Here is a 17,096-nt window from a genome sequence, read left to right as displayed (position 1 = left end):
ACTAATATATTGAATGGTTTTGCATACAAATCTATTATTTAAATTTGCCAACTTGACATTTATGAAATATATTTTACTCCTTGCTGGAAGGAGTACAGTTCAGCATATAGATCTATAGCACTTATTATGGAAAAATAAACTACAAAATAATATACTAAAGTCTGAAGTGTATTGCAATTTCTATTGAAACTTCTGTGTATTTCAGCTTTGATGTGTAGTCAAATAAGTGTACTTCTTTTTCACAAAGTTTGAGAACATTTTTAATAACACCTACCTTAATTATTGAGTCTTTTCTGGATGTATGTTGATGTGGTAATATTGAGTTCACTTGTTACCCAACTAGGTGAAAACATCTAAGCAGTGCAAAAGCTTATAGTTACTAACTTGTTATAAAACATCTGTAAATATGATTACATTTAATCAGAATCAGAATCAGAAATTCCTTTATTAATCCCCAAGGGGAAATTCTTGTTTCGTTACAGACGATAAAAAGTCTCAATAAAATTAAAATTATAATAAATATCAAATACCAAGGTTGCATTTAAATCCCTGAGTTATATCTAAAGAGTATCTAAAAGAAAACATATTTTCTATTTGTATAAAAACCTTTACATAGTAAAGAGAATGACATCAATGTACCAAAGTGAATATGCAGTAACAAAGTGATTATTATAATTCAGAGTTCAGTAGTTTAATCGAGACAGGCAGGAATGACTTCCTGTGACTCTCAGTGGTGCATCGTAGGAGTCGGAATCTGTTGCTGAACGAGCTCCTATAGCTGGTCAGCACAGTGTGGAGTGGGTGAGAGGGAAAGTCCAGTATAGTCTTTATTTTGGACAACATCCTCCTCTCAGACACCACTGTCAGAGAGTCTAATTCCTCTCCCACGACATGGCTGGCCTTCCTAATGATTCTATTAAGTCTGTTGATATCCCTCACTCTCAGACTGCTGCCCCAGCAGACAACAGCATACATGAAGGCGCTGGCCACCACAGACTCAGCATCGTCCTGCAGATGTTGAAGGACCTCAGCTGCCTCAAAAAGTAGAGGCGACTCTGACCCTTCCGGTACACAGTGTCCACGTTCTTGCACCAATCCAGTTTGTGGTCCAAGTACACTCCTAGATATTTGTACTCCTCCACCACCTCCACTCTGACCCCTTTGATGCTTATAGGGGTCACTAAAGCCTTTGTCCTCCTCAGATCCACCACCAGTTCCTTTGTCTTTGTCACATTAAGCAGTAAGTGGTTGCTCTCGCTCCAAGTGACAAAGTTATCCACCACAGCCCTGTACTCCCTCTCATCGCCACCAGTAATACATCCAACCACTGCAGAGTCATCAGAAAATTTCTGGAGGTGGCAGGACTCTGTGCGGTAGTTAAAATGTGTGGTGTAGAGAGAGAAGAGGAAGGGAGAGAGGACGGTCCCCTGTGGCGCCCCAGTGTTACTGATCAGTCTGCCTGACATACAGCTCTGTAGGCATACATACTGTGGTCTGCCAGTCAGGTAGTCCACCATCCAGGACACCAATGGGGCGTCCACCTGCATCGCTGTCAGCTTCTCTGCCAACAAGGCCGGCCTGATGGTCCCAAAAGCACTTGAAAAATCAAAAAACATGATTCTCACAGTGCTTACCGGCTTGTCCAGATGGGTGTAGACTCTGTTCAGCAAGAAGATGACAGCGTCCTCCACTCCTAAACGGGGTTGGTAGGCGAACTGGAGGGGATCCAGAAGTGGTTTGACCATGGGCCGGAGCTGTTCCAGAATGAGTCTTTCCAGAGTCTTCATAATGTGTGACGTCAAAGCCACGGGCCTATAATCCTTCAAGTAGCTGGGACGTGGTATCTTTGGAACAGGAACGAGGCACGATGTCTTCCACATGACGGGGACTCTCTGAAGACTCAGGCTCATGTTGAAGACATGATGAAGTACTCCACTCAGCTGGGGGGCACAGACTTTCAGGACCCTGGGACTAACACCATCAGGGCCTGCAGCTTTGCCTATGTGAAGTCTCTGCAGCTGTCTTCTCACCTGCTCAATAGTAAATATAATCACTGGAGGTTGAGAACCAGTACTTCTCAGGTGATGACTATCAGCCGAGGGGTCAGAGGATGAAGTACAAGCAGGGCCATCCATGTGAGCTGTGAGGGAAGAGAGGGCAGGTGAAGTGGCTAGTCGTTGTTGCTCAGCTGCTGAGTCACTACCAGGGAGAATCGGGGTAACTGTATCAAATCTATTAAAAAACTGGTTCAGCTCATTGGCCCGTTCCACGCTGGTATTTACTCCACCGCTGCTGCTTGACCTGTAACCAGTGATAGTCCTCATACCACTCCACACCTCTCTCATGTTATTCTGCTGAAATTTCCACTCCAGCTTCCTTCTGTACCTGTCCTTAGCTTCCCTTATTTTTATTCTCAGGTCCTTCTGTATAACATGCACCTCCTCCTTGTTACCCTCTCTGAATGCCTTCTTTTTCCTATTTAGAATGGCTTTAATGTCCTTAGTCACCCATGGCTTGTTATTAGGGTAACAATTTACTGTCCTAGCTGGTACAATAGTGTCCACACAAAAGTTTATGTATCCAGTAATGCACTCTGTGATCCCATCAATGTCCTGACCGTGGGGTTCACAGAGTGCCTGCCAGTCAGTCTTGAAAAACTTTCATCATATACTACTTTACTTAAACAGATGGTAGGAATGTTGTCTGTCACATTCATCTGTAATAAAATGTGTTCAGATGTCTCTTAAGTGAGTTGTCCTGCTGCTCTGATCTCTTCTCAGGTGTCACTCCTCCTAAAGTGAGCATCCTGCCCCCGTCCAGCACAGACATTTCATCTAAGAGCACAGCGACACTTGTGTGTGTGGAGGGTTTCCCGTCAGACTGGAGTCTGAGCTGGAAGGTGGACGACAGCAGCAGCAGCAGTGAATCTCAGGACAGCAGCGCTGGGCTCCTGCAGAAGGACGGTCTGTACAGCTGGAGCAGCAGCCTGACTCTCTCTGAGCAGCAGTGGATGGAGAGCGTCTCAGTGAGCTGTGAGGCCACACGCAGCGGCCAGCCTGCCGTCACTCAACAACTGACCAGAGATCAGTGCTCACAGTAGATCTGCTGCTGCCTTCCTGCTCATGTCTCACTTCTGCTTCTCTGATTTAATTCAAGAGCATGCAATGATTTTTCTCTTTTGTCTGAAATAAAAGCCTTGATATCTTTGATTCTCTTCTTAGTTCTGCTTTAACAAATAAATGTTTAAAGTACAAATATTACAATAAATATTCTACTAATATCAGGTGGCCTCTCAAATAACACAGGGTGGTCTTGAAGTCTAAATGAATTATAATTCAATAGTTACAAAAGAATTTGAAATGCTTAAAAATGTTCTAGAATGAGTTCTGTGACCTTGTGCGAAACATTAACTTCCTTAAAGTATTTCATGTCAGATACTCAAATAAGCTTCTCTCAGTGAAGCATGACAACACCTGCAGTCGATTACAAATTGAGTAATCAGCGTTGCTGTTGTTAACAAAAAAAAAAAAAAACAGTTTCAGTGTTCAAATGGCTTTCAGTATTCAAATCAAAGCTGTATCAGTGTAGTGTGACAGAGGTTTTTGTACGGCTCTTTATCACTGTGTGAATATTGCACCAGTGTGGTCACTCTGACAGAAATAATGTCCTGCATCTTCAGGCCGGACTCCACTGATGGTCAGCGTGAAGTCAGCTCCATGCCCACTTCCTGTGAATCTAGATGGAGTTCCAGTGAATCGATTTGTGGCACGGTATATGAGTAGCTTAGTAGCTCCTCCAGGTTCCCTGAAGTACCAAGCCATGTGGTCATTAAGATGCACCGGCCTGTTGGCTTTGCAGTTTAATCGTACTTCTTGTCCTGGTTGGGCTGCTGTTATTAAAGGTGTGTGAGTGATGATGACCTGTCCTCGGCACTCTAAAAGAGTCACATATGCCATGAAATATCAAGTATGACACAAGTTAGTTTATGCAATAAAGATCTAGGCTAATTATACGAACCCTGATAAAATACTGCAAGCATCAAGATAAAAATGGCGATGGAAGTCATTGTTGTTCTGTGACACTGATGATGGCAATTGTGTTCTGTGTTAAACTCAGACCTATAAACTCTTTCAAAGCACTGAAGCATGAACTGCCAATGCAAAGTGCTGCTGTATATGTAAATGTTCAGGGTAATTAGAGCAGAAAAACTGCATTCCAGTTGACATATTTATGGCCTTCCCTCCATCTTGTGGACTCGACAGTGCGTCATCACTCAGGTTGCTTAAGTGCCTGGGAGAACCTGATTTTGGTCAAATCGACCTTTCCAGATCCACATGTTGTTTCATGTTACAGTTGTATAGTCATCTGTTGATGTTAGAAAGACACACAAGTATTTCCTTTTTGCATAAAGGATGGTTTAAAACTGCTGAAAACCGACATTTTGCTCCAATAGATTAGGTTTAAAATGCTTCAAAAAACCTAGTTGTATTTCCATTACAGCAGTAGAGGCACTGTGTCACGATAGAAGATGGAAGAGATCTGGGTCCAAATGCAGGTGAGTATTTTTAATGAAATGAAAACAAACTAAACAAACAAAAAGGCCAACACGGCACAACACGACATAAACTGAATACTAAATAAACTAAAACAGGAAACACGGTCAAGGGCCAAGATCAAGAACACACAAAATAACATGCAAGACAAAAGACAATGCAGCCAGGATGAGTAGTGGGAAATGAGTGTTCTTATAGACCAGATGTGATTGTGAACAGGTGTGCGTGTAATCAGTGATAACGACTAGACAGGAGTGTACAATTAGGGATGTGTGTGCAGGGAAGGGAAAACAGCGACCTCAGGTGGCTGAGGGGAGCCCCACAGCGTCCGGAGCAGATAGAGCGGTCACCACCGCGTCCAGAACAGAGAGAGCGGTCAACGCCGCGTCCGGAGCAGAGAGAGCGGTCACCGCCGCGTCCGGAGCAGAGAGAGCGGTCACCGCCGCGTCCGGAGCAGAGAGAGCGGTCACCGCCGCGTCCGGAACAGAGAGAGCGGTCAACGCCGCGTCCGGAGGAGAGAGAGCGGTCAACGCCGCGTCAGGAGCAGAGAGAGCGGTCAACGCCGCGTCCGGAGCAGAGAGAGCGGTCACCGCCGCGTCCGGAGCAGAGAGAGCGGTCACCGCCGCGTCCGGAGCAGAGAGAGCGGTCACCGCCGCGTCCGGAGCAGAGAGAGCGGTCAACGCCGCGTCAGGAGCAGAGAGAGCGGTCAACGCCGCGTCCGGAGGAGAGAGAGCGGTCACCGCCGCGTCCGGAGCAGAGAGAGCGGTCAACGCCGCGTCAGGAGCAGAGAGAGCGGTCAACGCCGCGTCCGGAGGAGAGAGAGCGGTCACCGCCGCGTCCGGAGCAGATAGAGCGGTCACCGCCGCGTCCGGAGCAGAGAGAGCGGTCACCGCCGCGTCCGGAGCAGAGAGAGCGGTCACCGCCGCGTCCGGAGCAGAGAGAGCGGTCACCGCCGCGTCAGGAGCAGAGAGAGCGGTCACCGCCGCGTCAGGAGCAGAGAGAGCGGTCACCGCCGCGTCCGGAACAGAGAGTGCGGTCACCGCCGCGTCAGGAGCAGAGAGAGCGGTCACCGCCGCGTCCGGAGCAGAGAGAGCGGTCACCGCCGCGTCCGGAACAGAGAGATCGGTCACCGCCGCGTCCGGAACAGAGAGAGCGGTCACCGCCGCGTCCGGAACAGAGAGAGCGGTCACCGCCGCGTCCGGAACAGAGAGAGCGGTCACCGCCGCGTCCGGAACAGAGAGAGCGGTCACCGCCGCGTCCGGAACAGAGAGAGCGGTCACCGCCGCATCCGGAAAAGAGAGAGCGGTCAACGCCGCGTCAGGAGCAGAGAGAGCGGTCACCGCCGCGTCCGGAGCAGAGAGAGCGGTCACCGCCGCGTCCGGAGCAGAGAGAGCGGTCACCGCCGCGTCAGGAGCAGAGAGAGCGGTCACCGCCGCGTCCCGGAACAGAGAGTGCGGTCACCGCCGCGTCAGGAGCAGAGAGAGCGGTCACCGCCGCGTCCGAAACAGAGAGCGTGGTCACCTGCGCGTCAGGAACAGAGACCACGGACACTTCCGCCTTCCCACGGAAGAGCCACTCCACCCCCACCGCAAAGCGGGAACGCCGTCGCGCCGACTCGGCCCTACAGGCCTCCATCTCGGCCAGTTGGCGGCAGATAACCTCCTCGAACCGAGCGGCCGACGCTGCCTCAAAAGACGCCGCCTCCTCAGAAAGAAAAAAAAAAATTACTCCCCGCTGGACCCATCGATGCTGGCTGCATTCTGTCACGATAGAAGATGGAAGAGATCTGGGTCCAAATGCAGGCGAGTATTTTTAATGAAATGAAAACAAACTAAACAAACAAAAAGGCCAACACGGCACAACACGACATAAACTGAATACTAAATAAACTAAAACAGGAAACACGGTCAAGGGCCAAGATCAAGAACACACAAAATAACATGCAAGACAAAAGACAATGCAGCCAGGATGAGTAGTGGGAAATGAGTGTTCTTATAGACCAGATGTGATTGTGAACAGGTGTGCGTGTAATCAGTGATAACGACTAGACAGGAGTGTACAATTAGGGATGTGTGTGCAGGGAAGGGAAAACAGCGACCTCAGGTGGCTGAGGGGAGCCCCACAGCCCAGATCATGACACACTGGTTTACCTCAGCGTACAATATGTTAGTAACTCATAGTAAAAGAGTAAAAACGTCTAAATAGGCCACAATAGAAACACGACACGTAAAGATGTATTAAACAAAAGCGCTCATTATAGCACTGATTTGAGATCAAGCTGAAGATCATTTTTGTCAAGAACATCTTTCAGTGCCTTATTCTTAGCAGACAGATGCAAGCAATATTTCTAAGGATGAAATGTTTGATAAAGCTTAAAACAGTTTCTGTGGTTTCAGTTGTGAATCTTTATTTCTTGTAAACAAACCCCTTTGTGGTTTGAACATGCAGCACATGCAAGATTATATTCTGAGATGAACATAATCTCCTCTGCAAATGCTAATGTGAGTTTTAGGCCATATTTCTAGTTTGACTAGAGTTTATTTGATTCGGTGTGTATAAATGTTTCAGCTCTGTGCAGGTTACAGGTAAAACTCCTAAAGAGGTTCTGAAGTTCATGAGGTGCTGAAGTTTCTCTTGTAGAGCTGCAGTGAGCCGTGGAGATTTTCTTCCACACACAGGATGCACCTGCTGCTCCTGCGCTTTACTGCGTTTTATATCTGTGTAAATGAAAAGCTATCTCTGTGTTCTCTTTACATACATAAAAACATGGATTTATTTATAATACATAAATACTGTATGTAGCTAAAGTCAAGCCAAATTATTGCAACATTGTCACAAAAAAAACTCAAAATCAATGTGAAATGAAAGAAATATTTTGTTTATATTTCTAATGTTTTTGAAAAAAAAAAAAAATTATGCTCACCAAGACTGCATTTTTGAAAAAAAAAAAAAAAAAACAGTGATATGACTAATATAGTAAAATATTACTATTTAAAATACTTGTTTATATTGTACTATATTTTAAAATGTAATGTATCACTAATCCAGTCTTATATATTTCAGTATTCTTTGATGAACAGAAAATTCACAAGAACATCGTTTATTGGAAATATAACTTTTTTGTAAAAGTATTGACTGTCACCTTTGATCGATTTAATGCACTAATGCCGAATAAAAGAATCCATTTCATTTGAGGGGGAAAAAACTTTTGTGCAAAATGCACTTTTGAACAGTGGTGTATACCATAACTACCAATAAATAAATAAATGAATAAATTCACTCATTGTTTCTTCTTCTTTGTCTTCCCATTCCTCCTCCTCCTTCTTTTCCGTTTTTTTTTTAAATAATTTATTTTGTTATGGCAGCCTGCAGCTAACTTCTGGTGCAGTACCGCCACCAACTGGACTGAAGTGTGAAGCATTAATAGGCAGGTGACAATAAACAAAAATAAATATTTTTTATTCTCTCTTATAATCCTAATATTTTAAGATATATTGCACTATATTTTTGTTGCAAATAAAAAACATCACCAATTGTCTTTTAATTACTTAAATTATATTCTTATTTATTTATTTAAATATTTATTTATTTTTTCATTTTATTGGTACATGCGCTATTGTTTTCGCTTGATCACATAATTGCATGTGTTTCAGGTTATCATATTTTTATACAATGAATGGTTTAGTCTAGAATGCCCTGCAAGTAATTAAATCTTCCTTCCTGTTTAAAAAAAAAAGAACTTGTATCCCATTGCCTGTTTGTTGCTGCATGCTATACAGACGTCTGCCCTTTCTTTTACAGTTCCACATTTGTACATCTATCTCTGTGTGCTTCACAGCTTGCTTAGCTCACTTATCAAACAAAGATCATTACCCTACACTCCTATATGAGCATGAACCCACAAAAACAAGTTCACATGATGAGGAGGAGCAAGTTCATCTGTCAAACCTCAATTAATGGTCATGGTCTCTGAATGCTTTTTTACAGTTTTACCCAAGCACAGATAAACTGATGGGAGACGCTAGTGAAAGACAGTGACTAGATCTAAAATATTCCGATATTCAGTGTGGACAAACAGAGTTTGGTTACTGAATGCTTTTGTCACTTGTACTGAACAGCTTGTGAACATTAATGTATTTGTCTCTTTATAAAAGAACAGACAACCATATTTTGCAGCAATGTGAATATCGCCACATGTATAAGTTATAATGTGAAAGTTGTGAAATGAGTGAAGTTGAATGTTGTAAAAAAGAACAAAAATAGAAATGCTCTGAAAAGTCTTTGGAAAGATGGAAATTGTGAAAAGTGTGACTCATACTTTAATGGAGCATGTGTGATTCTGCTGCAATAAATAAATCAGGATAAGCGTCACAAAAGTTAGAGGAATAACAGATTTGATCCTGTTAAAAAAAGTATATAAAATACATATAGCAAGATGATACACCATGTAATCATGTAATTTAGACTGTAGATTAATCATACTGTGCAGTCATGTGACTTCGCAAAGCTAAATGTTGCCAGTCAGACAATAATATTTTATTCATTTATTTATTTATTTATGTTCAGGTAAATTGAGCCTTAAAATTAACTCCAATAAATTTCAAATTAAAGTATAGTATGTATGAGTCAGTCAATAAATTTTCGGGGTATTAAAGGAGAACTTTTTTTTTTTTTTTTTTTTTTTTTTTTTTGCATCTTATTGTGTTTCTTTTCTGTTCAATTTGTTGTTTATGACAATGTTTATATATTTCTGTTTTTTTTTACGAACTGTTGTACCCTGCCGAAGTTAAAAGAAAACGTACTCGGTTACTAACGTAACCTCGGTTCTCTCTAGAGAGGGAACGAGTACTGCGTAAGAAGTATCTTACGCTAGGGGAAAATCCTTTTCTGCGAGATATTGAAGCCAAAAATTATCCTTAATTTTGAAATAATGTAAAGCGCGTTGCAGCAGCATACAGACATAGGCGAAACAGCTTGCGCGCCTATTGGCTGCTCTGCGGCAACTGCAGCAGCCTATTAGAGCGAGGCCTGACGCGACGCCAGATCCAATGGGGGCATTTCGCGCCCTTTGCGTCGCTTCGCGCCCTTTTCGTAGCTTCCCGCCTAAAAGGGCGTGGTCTAGACCTATAAATATCGCTCATAGGCAGCTATTATCTGGTTTTTCATCATCAAAGCAACCAGAGCGTGCGCATGCACGGCAAGATACGCAGTACTCGTTCCCTCTCTAGAGAGAACCGAGGTTACGTTAGTAACCGAGTACGTTCTCTTACGAGAGGGAACGAGTACTGCGTAAGAAGTATCTTACGCTAGGGGACCCAGTGTAAAACGCCGTGCATGCTGAGATCTGACACCAAAGACCCAAGGGCGAAAGCCCGGGGTTCATACAGTTCATAATCACCTATAGAACTCACAGGGAGTCCGGGGAAGAGGGAGGGGCAACGCCGCACTCTTCCACATAGTGCAGCGTCACTCAGACGCTAAGTAAACGTACATACAGGGCGGGGTTACGGCCTGAGCTGACGTAAGAATAAGGGTCATCACACAGTTTGCTCAGACACATCTTGTGCTATCACTTTCACTGTCTACCCTAGAGCTGTGCTCAGTAGACGCAGCATTCCGAGCTGATAACATCAGGTCAGACAACACTGAACATCTAGACTGACAGCAATCTGGCCTGTAAGGCGGGAACCTCCAGGTTGTAAAACCTTATAAATGTAGACGGAGAGGCCCAGCCCGCCGCCGTACAAATATCTTGCAAGGCAATCCCACTCGACCACGCCCACGATGAGGCCACGCCCCTCGTGGAATGTGCTCTGACACCTGACACTGCATGCCCTTGGAAGCATATGCCAACGCAATAGCATCAACTATCCATCTGGATAAGCTCTGTTTCGACGCGGCCAGTCCCTTGGGACGCCCGTAAAACGAAACAAAAAGCTGTTCTGTCTGCCTAAAAGCAGACGAGCGAGACACGTAAGCTCGTAATGCCCTGACTGGGCATAGGAGGCTCGCGTCCGTTTCCTCATCATTGACCGGTAGGGCTGACAGCGCGATGACCTGTGCCCTAAACGGTGTGTTGAGTGATTTTGGAACGTAACCATGTTTGTGTTTGAGTATGACTTTAGAGTCATTAGGTCCAAATTCCATGCACGTCGCGCTCACAGAGAGTGCGTGCAAATCCCCTATGCGCTTCACTGAAGCGAGAGCCAGCAGAAACACGGTCTTAAGAGACAGGTATTTCAAATCAATCGTCTGCAGAGGCTCGAATGGTCCACCTTTCATGGCCTCTAGTACCACAGAAAGGTCCCATACGGGGACTGTGGGAGGTATGGGGGGATTTAGTCTTCTAGCTCCCTTCAGGAAGCGAATAACTAAATCGTTCCTTCCTATTGACTGACCTAGCGTTGTGCTCGAGAACGCTGTTATGGTCGCCACATAGACTTTGAGCGTGGACGGGGTTCTGCCCTTGTCCAGCAGCTCTTGTAGAAAGGAAAGCACCTCCATCACACCACAGTTAGTGGGTGACGAGCCGCGAGCTGCGCACCAGCCCGAAAACACTGACCATTTTGAGGAATAGAGCCGTCTCGTAGACGGGGCTCTAGCCTGCGTGATCGTGTTTAATACTCCTTTAGGGAGTTCATCATATATTCGCTGGTGGCCCAGACATGAAGGGACCACAGCTCTGGGTGAGGATGCCAAATCGAGCCGCTGGCCTGAGAGAGAAGGACTCTCCTCACTGGTATCGGCCACGGGACAGTGCTCGTCAGCTGCATCAGCGCTGGGAACCAGGGCTGGTTTTCCCAAAACGGCGCTATCAGCAGTATTGAACATCCTTTTTCCCTGACCCCCTCTATCACCTGAGGTAGGAGAGAGACGGGGGGAAAAGCATAGAGATGACGGCGGGGCCATTCGTGGGCCAGCGCGTCTCTGCTTTTTGGGTAAAATTCCAGACAGTGAGCGTTGTTCGGAGACGCAAACAGGTCTACTTCCGCTCTGCCGAATTTCTTCCACAGTAGTTGTACTGTCTGTGGGTGTAGAGACCATTCGCCTGCTGGAACATTGTTCCTGGACAGTCTGTCTGGCCTTATGTTTAGAAGCCCCGGCACATGCGCTGCTTTCAGCGAGCGCAGGTTGCGCTGAGCCCATACCAGGAGGCGTTCTGCAAGTCTGTATAGGTTTTTGGACCTGAGACCGCCCTGGCGATTTATATAGGAAACCACTGACATGTTGTCCGAGCGGACTAATACATGGTTTCCTTTTATTTGGGGACAGAAGCGCATCAGCGCGTTCTGTACTGCCAACATTTCGAGGCAGTTGATATGCAGGAGCTTTTCCCGTTCTGACCACTGGCCAAAAAACGGTCTGCCCTCGAGCAGAGCCCCCCATCCCGAGGTGGACGCGTCCGTAGACACCACTTTTATTCTCGAGGAAGTCCCCAGGCTTACACCTAACTGGTACCAGTCGATTGCTCTCCACGGATTCAGGGCTGTGACACATTACTGATTGACCGTGATACGAAGCCGACCGGGCGCCCACGCTTGACGCGGGACGCGCGCTTTCAGCCAGAGCTGCAGTGGGCGCATACATAGCAGACCCAGCTGCAGAACTGATGACGCTGAGGCCATGAGACCCAGCATTTTCTGATTTTTTTTTTTTTTTTTTTTTTGAGCGGGACAGACGCGCCGCAGCGGAACGAGCCCGCTGTGCGCTGAATGTCTGCTGCGCGCTGTGGTGACAGCCGCGCTATCATTGACAGCGAGTCCAATTCTGTGCCCAGGAAGGAAGTTTTCTGACTGGGGGACAGTGAGCTCTTCGCCCAATTGACTCTGAGACCCAAATTCTCGAGGTGATCGAGTAACATGGTCGTATGCTGTACAAGCACTGAGCGAGACTGCGCTAGAATCAGCCAATCGTCCAAATAGTTCAGTATGCGCACGCCTTTCAGTCTGAGAGGAACGAGCGCTGCGTCCATGCACTTCGTAATGTACGGGGTGCCTGGGACAAACCGAACGGCAGGACTGTGTACTGATATGCCTGGCCCTCGAAGGCGAATCTCAAAAATCGCCTGTGACGTGACGCTATCTGTATTTGAAAATACGCGTCTTTCAGATCCACTGACACGAACCAGTCTCCTTGGCGAACTTGCGCGAGGATTTTTCTGGTCGTGAGCATCCTGAACCGACGCTTCACCAGCGCTTTGTTCAGTTGCCTTAGATCTAATATGGGTCTGTGACCCCCGTCTTTTTTCGGTACCAGGAAATATCTGCTGTACAGCCCCCCTTCCCTTTGAGCTTGAGAAAGGGGCTCTATGACCTCTTTGCTCAATAGTTTCGCCACTTCGGCTCGAAGCAGGTGTGCTGCTTCTGTCTGCATTGTGGTCTCGACGCGCGCTGTATAGCGGCGCGGGCGTCGGTGAAACTGTAGCGAATAGCCTCCTTTTATAATGTCCAGCACCCATTTCGAGACCCCTGGAAGCTTTTCCAATGCGTTTGCATGAATAGCTAGAGGCTGAATACGAAGCGCGCTCCGTTCTTTCATTAACGGAGTGGTTTCGGTATGCTGTGGCACCAGAGACGTGCTCGTGACATTCGGGGCGTGGGGCACGCTGATAGCGGGAACTATTATGTCTGTGTGTGTATGTGGTTGTGTGGCAACAGGCACATTTAACACACTGCAAACACCGTTCGCCTGCATACACGTTAGTTTCGTTTGTACAGAAACCTTTTGACGTGCATAATGTGATGTCTGTGGGCACTGTTAAGTGGACACGTTTACCACATGTGAAGCGCAATCGATCTGAGCCGATTTTATGCGCGCAGGGTGTATGACAGGTTGTGCTTGTGTGTAGAAATGGGCACTGGAGGAGTGGGCATTTTGTCTACACGTGAAACACCATCGGCCGTGGCCGGGACTCCAGAAAATACACTCTATTGGGGATTTATCTGGGTAGCCGTGAAAACAACCTTTGTGTGCAGGCAAGCGGGCGACAGAACCGGCTTGTTGGCTGCAGCAAACACTGGAACAGTCACATTTAACACACTCCAAACATCGTTCGCTTGCATGGAGCGAATGCACGCTGATTTCATGCAAAACGTGCTCGTGATATTTGAGGCATGGGGCACGCTGATAGCGGGAACTATTATGTCTGTGTGTGGATGTGGCTGTGGGGCAGCGGGCACATTTAACACACTCCAAACAACGTTCGCCTGCGTAGAGCGAATGCACTTTTGGTTTCGTTTTCACAGAAACCGTTTGACGTGCATAATGTGGTGTCTGTGGCCACTGTGAAGCGGGCATATTTACCACGTGTGAAGCGCAATCGATCTGAGTCGATTTTATGTGCGCTGTGCTTGTGTGTAGAGATGAGCACTGCTAGTGGGCATTCTTACACGTGAAACACCATCGGCCGTGGCCGGTTGTGAAGCGCAATCGATCTGTGTCGATTTTATGTGCGCTGTGCTTGTGTGTAGAGATGAGCACTGCTAGTGGGCATTCTTACACGTGAAACACCATCGGCCGTGGCCGGGACACCAGACAATACACTTTATTGGGGGTTTATCTGTGTAGCCGTGGGAACGACTTTTGTGTGCAGGCAAACGGGCGACGGAGCCGGTTTGTTGGCTGCAGAAAACACTGGAACAGTCACATTTCCTGGAACTGGACGAGCGAATAACTTTGGTGGGGGTCCGGCAACAGCGGGACTCGTACACCGTCGTTTTCCCAGTTGTGCTAGGACGATTTCGGAGGCTCAGGTTTCAACTCAATCCTGGACGAGAAAAACGTCAGAAAGCGTTAACCACGGGTGCCTCTCAGCAACGGTGAGAGACCATGTTACGCAGCGCTGACGCGGCTAGGCGGCGGCGAAAGCGCGGCGAAGCAGGTTTGACGTCTGACGGCAAGCTTTAGAGGGGAGGGCCGACTTAGCACGCCGTCCAGCGGAGGGCAGACATAAGTGGGCTGCTATCGCCTCTTCTGAGCAGCATGCGCGTTCCCGCTTTGGCGGGAAACGGAAATCCTCTTCCTCCTTCATGGCCCCCCTCGTCAGCGGCGTCGATGGAAGCGGTGGCAGACAGCGGCCGCTTTACGTCCGGAACAGAGGCTGACGAGGTCGATGAAGCAGGCGGGCGAACCGGCGAGCTTTGTCGGCTGGGGGAAGTGTCCGGGGCCCGCTGGGCACGGCGCTTTTTACGGCGCTACACCGCGGCGGGCGGGGGAGCAGTCTCAGTGAAGAAGGCAAGGCAAGTCCTCAGAGTCACCATTGGCATCTGCACGAGCCGTATGGAGGCATCTTTAAAAAGACGCTTTGCTCTTTTTAGAGAAACAGTGTGTATCGCAGCGGCGAAACACACTGTAGATTATAAAGGATATAGGCGCCGGAAAGCGCAGCAGGTAGGCACGGAAGGCGGCGTGGCCAGCAGCTTCAGTGGCTCGTCCCGCTGAGATGCTTGCAGTCAAACGGCGGCTTCTTATCCGGCTCCAGCGATGCGTGTGCTTCGCTTGAAGGATGAAAAATCAGATAATAGCTGCCTATGAGCGATATTTATAGGTCTAGACCACGCCCTTTTAGGCGGGAAGCTACGAAAAGGGCGCGAAGCGACGCAAAGGGCGCGAAATGCCCCCATTGGATCTGGCGTCGCGTCAGGCCTCGCTCTAATAGGCTGCTGCAGTTGCCGCAGAGCAGCCAATAGGCGCGCAAGCTGTTTCGCCTATGTCTGTATGCTGCTGCAACGCGCTTTACATTATTTCAAAATTAAGGATAATTTTTGGCTTCAATATCTCGCAGAAAAGGATTTTCCCCTAGCGTAAGATACTTCTTACGCAGTACTCGTTCCCTCTCGTAAGAGAACTTATTGTTCTTGTCAAAGAGAGCTTAATTTATCGTGATACAAACCCGATATAATATTACTGTATTTTCTTGTGATGTCTACACTTACAATTTAATTATACAACTGTCTGTGTAATGGTTAATTGTGCAGAACAAAAGAGTTTAGCACGTAGCCCAACGTCATCACGTTCAGTCTGGGGAGGGCTGTTTTCACCTATGCTATGTGTCTCATAAAGTGAAACCAAAAGTGATCGTCTCAGAGACGCCATTTCGGAGGATTCGAAATGGAACAAATGTCTTCACTTGCCACGGTAAGTTTGTTAAAACGTTTTATTGCTGTAATAGGCTATCAGCAGTATTGGGTGTTGAACGTAGACACGTCAAAGTTGTTCGCTGCTCTGATGGCACTACTATTATGAGGATGAGAAGCGGCAGGACAAATTCATTGTCCTGCCGCAATAGGCAAACCGACACACCGGCCGCCATAGGCAAAAATTAACATAAATAATGACCATAGAGACTTTGAAATTTAGGGTTAAGGGGTAAAACACACTTTGCCAAAGACATTTGTCAGCTCTGATACTTTGCAAACTGCAAACCCACATTGTGAATCCACCATCGCAGGGCGGAAGTTTGTTTGTTTGTGATATAACCTTTATACAACCCAGAAAAGTTAGGACGTTCCGTGAAATGTCATTGATGTGGCACATTGTTAACACACTTTGTACTAATAAAGGTTAAAGAGAATGAACTGACAACATATTCTTCATTGAACTGACCACCGAGCAAAAAAAAAAAAAAAAAAAAAAAAAAAAAAATTAAAAATCAAGCTTTAATAATAAAACGCAAAAGAAACAGATTCAGTCATTTTTACAGATACACAATTAATAAATGTGTTCAACACATCATGGTACAAATATATCAGGCTCGATGTATTCTCCGTCATGCTTCTGTTGTCTGTATCTCTGTCTTCCGTCCCTGCTGAAAAAACCAGCTAAAACCAGCCTAGGCTGGTTGGCTGGTCTTAGCTGGTTTAAGCTGGAAATGGCTGGTTTTAGCTGGTCTCCCAGCCTGGCCAGGCTGGTCAGGCTGGTTTTAGCTGGTGGTTTCCCAGCCTGACCAGCTAAGACCAGCCTGACCAGGCTGGCCAGGCTGGAAAAATGGCCAAGACCCCTCTAAAACCAGCCTGCCTCCCAGCTATGACCAGCTAAAACCAGGCTGGTTGACCAGCTAATACCAGCCAACCAGCCTAGGCTGGTTTTAGCTGGTTTTTTCACTAGGGGTCCTGGCGCTGCTCTCCTGAAATTGCTGATGACTCTGTTAACAGAAATTAACTGGCAGTTTGTATTCTCTATAAACATTTAAATAATTATCACTTGAAATATTTATTATTATCATTGCTGCGTGTTTCGAGATATCTGCAAATATCATATCACTGACCCAGACAATTTACATTAGATCATATTGTAATGAAACATCGGATTTACACCACTAATTTTTGGCTGTAAGTTTGACACCATATAAAATTACAGTCTAACTGCGCCAAAAGTGGCTTGAGTTGCCTGGCCACTTTGGTCACTGTGCCTCATCACTTCTGCTCACCAGTACTGAAATTTAAATGTGTCAAAATTAAGTCTATGTTGTTTTTGCACACACAGGCTTGAAATCGTGTCTTTCATCTAGGTGGAAGAACACCCTGTGAAATGAGCGTGTATGAG

At 46.6% G+C, this 17,096-nt stretch overlaps 2 gene segments (V, D, J or C); one reads left to right on the top strand and one right to left on the bottom strand.

Moving 5' to 3' along the window:
* The first annotated feature begins 2,696 nt into the window (after positions 1-2,696).
* Positions 2,697-3,100, top strand: LOC141318433 (immunoglobulin kappa constant-like). The segment is given in 2 exon segments: positions 2,697-2,718; positions 2,781-3,100. Coding segments are annotated over 2 exon segments (342 nt in total).
* A 517-nt stretch (positions 3,101-3,617) lies between these two features.
* On the bottom strand, positions 3,618-15,647 carry LOC141318417 (immunoglobulin kappa variable 3-11-like). The segment is given in 2 exon segments: positions 3,618-3,934; positions 15,593-15,647. Coding segments are annotated over 2 exon segments (372 nt in total).
* Positions 15,648-17,096: the final 1,449 nt, after the last annotated feature.

The sequence above is a fragment of the Garra rufa genome, chromosome 1, assembly GCF_049309525.1.
Source record: "Garra rufa chromosome 1, GarRuf1.0, whole genome shotgun sequence".
In the NCBI taxonomy this organism is placed as follows: domain Eukaryota; kingdom Metazoa; phylum Chordata; class Actinopteri; order Cypriniformes; family Cyprinidae; genus Garra; species Garra rufa.
Note: the sequence above shows the minus strand (reverse complement) of the source record. Positions and strands in the feature narration are given on the sequence as shown.